The sequence below is a fragment of the Pituophis catenifer genome, unplaced genomic scaffold, assembly GCF_029215685.1.
Source record: "Pituophis catenifer annectens isolate HBS135680 unplaced genomic scaffold, rPitCat1.0.hap2 SCAF_1, whole genome shotgun sequence".
NCBI classification, from domain to species: Eukaryota; Metazoa; Chordata; class Lepidosauria; order Squamata; family Colubridae; genus Pituophis; species Pituophis catenifer.
This window is the reverse complement of record NW_027256881.1, coordinates 195,133,373-195,140,797: the sequence shown is the minus strand read 5'-3', so window position 1 is coordinate 195,140,797 and position 7,425 is coordinate 195,133,373. Positions and strand designations below refer to the sequence as shown.

General features: G+C 40.6%; 1 protein-coding gene across 2 annotated transcripts in view; it reads right to left on the bottom strand.

Annotated features, from left to right (window-relative positions):
- Positions 1–659: 659 nt before the first annotated feature.
- The window catches only part of ATF2 (activating transcription factor 2), a 46,334-nt gene continuing 39,568 nt past the window's right edge, over positions 660–7,425 (bottom strand). For both annotated transcript variants that reach the window (XM_070934092.1, XM_070934155.1), the window contains 2 exons: positions 7,127–7,232; positions 660–974 (listed from right to left, as the gene is read on the bottom strand). In XM_070934092.1, coding sequence (XP_070790193.1) covers positions 748–974; positions 7,127–7,232 — 333 coding nt within the window. In that variant the 3' untranslated portion in view covers positions 660–747. The remainder of the gene's footprint in view (positions 975–7,126; positions 7,233–7,425) is intronic.

The window sequence follows — 7,425 nt, the reverse complement described above, 5'->3', positions numbered from 1 at the left end:
TGTAAATGGACAGCTGCAGAATTTATTTCCATGTCAGAAATGAAAGTCCTGATTTTAAAATGGAAGTGTTAGCTAAACTGGTATCAATTAAAAAGAAAATCTAGCTAAAATGACCCTGATCAAGATTATGTATGTGCATAAAAGTACTGTATATCATATACTGTACTGGCCCTGTTGAACAAAATTCTTTAAAAAAACATCCAAAGTTAAAAAGCCAAAAAAATATTAATGCTACATAATATAATCAAACATATTCTCCCAATGTTTTCTTTTCATAATGTGCAAAACAATACAAAGGCAAAAAGACTAAAAGCAAATTTACCATTCCGGTCTTTTCCCCTCTTGCCTAGTGCTTTATGATCATGTCAACTTTACAAAGTTTATGTAGAACTTTGGTATAAAATATTATAAGATTATGATCACAGTTTTGGGATGAGTATTTAGTGACTGGTCTTAATTATTATTTTTGGAATATGAAATGAAAGAGGAGTACATTTCAACTGTACCAACACTTTTACATGGCAAGCAATGAAAATAACAAGCCATCCTAGTTAGGAATCAAAGTGACTACAAAGAGACTAAAACCGGCTGTGCAATTCCTGTTTGCCAACTTCCAAAGCCAAATTCAAGTTTGTATTTTACAGATGAGTAATTATTAAGCTACAGATGTTTCCTAGATGAAGGCTATTTCCTTGGTTTCCCTTTGAAGCTGCTAAGGAATATCTAAAAACAAAGTTAAGTTTTTGATCAACTTCCTGAAGGCTGTGATTGGGACGGAGGTGCCATGACAATCTGTGACAGCACTGGCTCTGTACTCTGGTCAGGCATCTGGCTGAGAACTGACGTAGCCACTGCTTCTGCCTTGGAAGTGGAGCTTACTCCATTAGAAGTGCTGACGGAACTATGCTGAATAGCTTCGGTGTGAGGACTACTTGGCACGGAAATGTCTTCGGAACTGTCATCTTTATCTGTTGCTGAAAAGAGAAGAACAGCATTTCTATTCCTTGTTCATGAAACACCCACCAACCATCGTGTTATATCCAAACAACTACAGGTTGAAAATTCTGACACAAACCATGTTTTAAAGGTTTTAACAGGCGGTTAAAGCTACTTCATGAAACAACGTGGTCCCTTCATTTTTGAGAAAAGCAGCTGAATGGTTTCATTATGCTTTGCTTCACTCCTCAGACTCCAGCTCTTATAATAACTGGAAATCAAGGGGGAGATAGGTGTTTACATGAAGGGCCTTAATGGGCCAAAGGCACCTATGCATCTCGCTGTGAAATAGGCTAATCAACCCCCCCCCCCAAGTTTAATATTTCGTGTCAGTCATACAAAAGAGCAAGCTCCTGTTCTATTAAATTGCATTAGCTGCTAGTCATATATATTACGAAGAAACTTTTTATTTTAATAACCAAAAATAACTATTTAATATATTTTGACTTTTTCTTCTCTACTTCCTTTCAAGACGTGAAATTCTCCAATGAAGGAAACAACTGGCATAGGAAACTAATGAGGGAAGCTGGGCACCAAACACAGCTCTATCAAATTCAAACAATTATTTGGAGAATGTCCTACCAGTAGCATCCAACACAGCTCTGTTACTGGTAGAACTGCCTTCCATCAATGCACTGGGGAGTATGGCCATTTTTTTCCTCCCTCTAAAAATCTGTCCTTGAGAATGAAGAATACTCAGATCCGGGGGGGATTTGGACTCTGACTGGGTAGATCAGGGCAGGGTGACGAGGAATAGTCTTGAGAATGTTACCTGGGAGGAATTTGATGCTGTGACTCCGGATGATGTGGACAGGATTTTGGGGAGACTTAGTGCGGCCACATGTTTACTGGACCCGTGTCCCTCCTGGTTGGTACTGGCCTCCCGGGAGGTTACACGAGGCTGGCTCCAGGGTGTTATCAACGCTTCGTTGAGTGAGGGTCACTTCCCCGCCGCCTTGAAAGAAGCGGTGGTGAGGCCTCTCCTCAAGAAGCCGTCCCTGGATCCGGCAATATTGGCCAACTATTGTCCTGTCTCCAACCTTTGCTTCCTGGCGAAGGTTGTTGAGAGTGTGGTCGCGCGACAGTTTCCACAATTCTTGGAGGAAACATCCTATCTAGATCCGTTCCAGTCGGGTTTCAGGCCTGGACACAGCACGGAAACGGCATTGGTCGCGTTGGTTGATGATCTCTGGAGGGCTCGGGACAGGGGTTGTTCCTCTGTTCTGGTCCTGTTAGATCTCTCAGCGGCTTTTGATACCATCGACCATGGTATCATGCTGCACCGGCTGGAAGAGTTGGGGATGGGGGGCACCGTATTACGGTGGTTCTCCTCCTTTCTCTCCGACCGGTCGCAGTTCGTGTTGGCAGGTGGGCAGAGGTCGACCTCAAGGCCTCTTATATGTGGAGTGCCTCAGGGGTCGGTCCTCTCGCCCCTCCTGTTCAACATTTATGTGAAGCCGCTGGGCGAGATCATCCGTGGCTTTGGGGTGAGATACCACCAGTACGCTGATGACACCCAGCTGTACATCTCCACCCCAGGCCACCCCAACGATGCCCTTGAAGTGATGTCCCAGTGCCTGGAGGCTGTGCGGATCTGGATGGGGAGGAACAGGCTCAGGCTCAACCCTTCCAAGACTGAGTGGCTGTGGCTCCCGGCATCCCGATATAGTCAGTTGACTCCATCACTGACTATTGGGGGCGAGTCGTTGGCCCCCACAGAGAGGGCTCGCAATTTGGGAGTCCTCCTGGATAGGCAGCTGTCCTTGGAGGAACATCTGACGGCTGTAACCAGGGGGACCTTTTGTCAGGTTCGCCTGATCCGCCAGTTGCGGCCCTTTCTTGATCGGGATTCCCTGTGCACAGTCACTCATGCCCTCGTCACCTCTCGCCTTGACTACTGCAACGCTCTCTACATGGGGCTCCCCTTGAGGAGCACCCGGAGGCTCCAACTGGTCCAGAATGCAGCAGCGCGGGTAGTGACGGGAGCAGCCTGGCGCTCCCATGTAACACCGCTCCTGCGCGAGCTGCACTGGCTCCCAGTGGTCTTCCGGGTGCGCTTCAAGGTATTGGTTATCACCTTTAAAGCGCTCCATGGCATAGGGCCTAGCTATCTTCGAGACCGCCTGCTGCCACCGACAATCTCCCATCGACCCGTGCGCTCCCACAGAGAGGGCCTCCTCGGGGTGCCATCAGCCAAACAGTGCAGGCTGGTGACCCCCAGGGGGAGGGCCTTCTCTGTGGGGGCACCTACCCTCTGGAATCAATTGCCTCCAGAGATAAGGAGAATCCAAGACCTCGGTGCCTTCCGCCGTGCCCTTAAAACCTTCCTTTTTCAGCAAGCCGGGCTGGCCTAATTTTTTAAGTGTTTTTAAGTGTTTTGTTTATTGTTTTTAATTAATGGGGCCAAATTTATATATGTATATTTTAACTGTATTTTAATATTTGTACTTGATGTTTTTACTTGGCTGTTCACCGCCCTGAGTCCTCAGGGAGAAGGGCGGTATACAAATTCAAAATAAAAAAATAAAATAAAAAATAAATACTTTGAAGTAGGTGAGATGGCTTGTGGGGGGGAGGGGGGAGGAAAAAGGCAAAACTGCAATTTGTGAGCAAATTTCCACTCAACACTGAATTTCATCGACTGTTTCAAAAATGTTAATCATCATACCTGTAACAAAGTTCTATTTAGTAATTGTGTGCCTTTATTTAAAAAAAACCTGATTACATCCAGGGATATCAAATTCAAGGCCTGGGGCCCGGCCTGTGGGGTGCTTAGGTCTGGCCCGTGGGACCGCCCTGGAAACAGCGAAGGACTGGCCTGCGGTGCCTCTGCCAGCAAAAACAGAGCTTGGGAGGGCCACGGGCAGCCCTCCCAAGCTGTTTTTGTTGGCAGAGGGTCGCAGGAGGCTGTCACAGCCAAAAATGGAACTTAGGAGCCCATTTTCTCTGGCAGAGCGCTCGGGTCACCACAGGCTCCCTGACATGAGTGACATTGAGCTGGCTACCTCCACCCTGGCCATGCCCACTCCAGCCCCCTGAGGTCAAATACAACCCTGATGTGGCCCTCAATGAAATTGAGTTTGACACCCCTGCATTAGCCTATCCCTTTTGTTCTATCGTAGCATTAAAAACTATAGTTATTTGCCTAATCAAGCATTTGTAAGTTTTATTATTTTATTTATCTTAGGCACAATTTACTGCAACTGACTTTGAATTTACCAAGTAACTTATACAGTAAATATATTATTTTACCTGCTATTTCTAAAATATTTGCCTTTTTATTCAGAATCAAGATAGGTTTACAGTACCAATACTATGATGAAGCTAGCAAAAACACATCCCTGGTTCTCAACAACTATATATAATATTCTGGAATGAATATACAGCTTTACACATTTTTCTACTTTGTGTGCATTCCTGGTAATACATAGAATTATATGTTGTGAATAGAAATATGACTGTATGGAGAGTATATATAAATATTAAAATAAATTTTTCAATCTGAAACTTATTAGTAAGTTTTTGGATCTGGAATTTACAAGTCCTCACATGGCTAATAAACAGATATGGATTTTGCAGAAAACTTTCACTTTGTGCCAGACTCCAAGTTGGAGAACTAGACCTAATTTACCGGATGAAATAAACAATGCTAATTTTACATGATATAGAAATACACATGAAAAAAAGGCCAATAGCCAAAAGTAATTAACAGAGACATTTGACTACAGGAGTATGTACAACTAATACAGTTTAAATATTAATTTCAAATTAGGAAAACAGGAAAAAGATTTTTATTGGAACATTTATAAGTATTTAAAATAAAGCAGCTCAATTGACTACACTTTTTAAAATTTTGGTTACTTTATATTGTTTAAAGACATTGAACATACACATTTTAAAATGCCCAAAGAACTATATAGCATCTGAAAAACGCTGAAAAATTATAAGTATTAAACACAAAAGGTAGATTTCTATTCTGTAATTTCATCCTTAGAGCAAATGTTGATGCGTTCGGGTAGTAAGAGGAGAAAGTTTATTTTCACTGATTTCCATATTTCTATCTAATACAGAAGTCTCTTCAAATGCTTAGAATGGATTTTTGGGGCATGTTATTGTATAGAATATAGGGAAGAATAGGTAGCAACATTTTGTGATGTTTCCGCCATGGTATCTTTTGGGTTCTTCAAGGTTTCAGTGAATTGTGTAGCTTGTGTTCAATTTTTAAATTATAATTTAGCCATTTTGATATGGAAGCAGGTTATATGTACTATACATCTTAATGGCATATGCCAAATTTTTACTTGTATTTGCATTTGTATATTCTGGTTATAGTCTGATACTATTTCTTTTGAGTGATAATGCTAGTTTAATGCTATTTTCATTGCTGACTTCCATACAGAATAAAAATAGCATATACTAATGTCTCTGAGATAGTTAAATATGTCAGAGGGGGGAAAAGTTATTTCTACATTAATATTCAAGACACCTAAGCTCATTCAGCAAACTAGGCATACAAGAAGCTATCCTATAGCAGCCTGAATATATGAAATAATATTGTTTTGTCAGATGGGAGCTATAATAGCCTCATCCCTGCAACAATCATTGTTAATATAAATTCAAAATATATTTTGTATGGTTTCAATTTGCTCCAAGATGCCACTTTCTATCTTGTCAAAATGACTGGAGATCAAAAGGACTGAGATTTATAACCTCAAAACTGACAAAATCAATGTGCTAAATATATACAGTTACAGAGAGTTGCTAAATCTCCAGAATCTTTTAAATTAAAAAATATTGCCCATTCTGATGAAATTGCTTACAATGGCTACAAGTAAAGATGGTGGCCATTAAGTTTTATCGCAAGCACCTGAGGAACTGTTCACATGCAATACAAAATGTTCTTTTATTCTCCTAAATTACTGACACTGGCAAATTAAAATGAAGTGGCTACATATGGCAGAAACAATCTTCACATTTACAAATACCCTGAAATATCACTAAATCATAAAAACGAAAGCTGTGGGTTATATATTATGAATGTTGCCTAATGCATTCCCAGCTCAGTTATTTGTTACAAATTTGTATACAATGGACAAAATTGCCCATTTATTCTACTGCAGCAACTGCTTTCTGGACTTTTTATTATATCCCCAAATAAGACATACACAATTAACCTTTGAAGTGCTGAAAAAATCAGAAAGCCAACAATTTAGTTCCTTACATTTTATACCTTTACATTGTTTTAGCCATAAATATTAATGTTTATTTTTTTCCCTTCAACAATACGATATATTACTTTTTTGGATGAAAATTAATTTTAATTCATCTAACAGCTTTTTAATATAAATATATAACATCATCAAAAGGATTTATGAAAATATTTTTTTTAAAAAAAATTCTATGAATTACTGTGTCCTTGAACATATTTTGCCAAAAACATGTGGAACAGTGTGCAGTGGCAGCTAAAAAAGCCAATGTATTTAAATTGCATTAACAGAAGGATACAATAAAGATCAAGTGAGGTACTAATACCACCCTATAAAGCCCTAGTAAGACCACACCTAGAGTACTGCATCCAGTTTTGGTCACCACACTATAAAAAAGATGTTGAGACTCTAGAAAAAGTGCAGAGGAGAGCAACCAGGATGATTAGGGGACCTGAGGCTAAAACATACGAAGAACGGTTGTAGGAACTGGGCATGGCTAGTCTAGGGAAGAGAAGGAGCAGGGGAGACATGATAGCTGTCTTCCAATACTTGAGGGGCTGCCACAGAGAGGCACCTGAAGCACCTGAAGGCCAGATAAGGAATAATGGATGGAAACTGACCAGAGAGATTCAACCTAGAAATGAGGAGGAACTTTCTGACAGTGAGAACAATCAACCAACGGAACAGCTTGCCTTTGGAAGTTGTGGGAGCTTCATTACTTGAGACTTTCAAGAAAAGATTGGACTGCCATTTGTCAGAAATGGTGTAGGGTCTCCTGCTTGAGTGGGTTGGACTAGATGACCTATAAAGTCCCTTCCAACTCTGTTAATCTGTTAAATTTCAGCATCATTTTTCAGTATTAATGTTTTCTTGGTTTGGTACTTCTTGGTATTTAGTGCTATGGGAAATGGAATATTACTCACTATGATAGCCAGATTTCTTCTGCATGGCTGTAACAGGACAATCTTTATGAGCCAGAAGTAGCTGTTTCAGCTGTGCCACTTCATTTCTCAGCAGGGTGACTTCATTCTAAATGAAAAAAAAAAAAAAGCAAGTTGTATTTTAGCTGTATTAAATTGTATGCATTTCAGTCAGAGGTTTACAAGATCCTGAAAAGACAAGTAAAAGTCACTGTCAGGGTTCTGAGTAATGCACCCATTGAAAGCAGAACTCTGAGGCAGGTAGATTCCTCAAAGAACATGTTTATTGGATACATATCGGC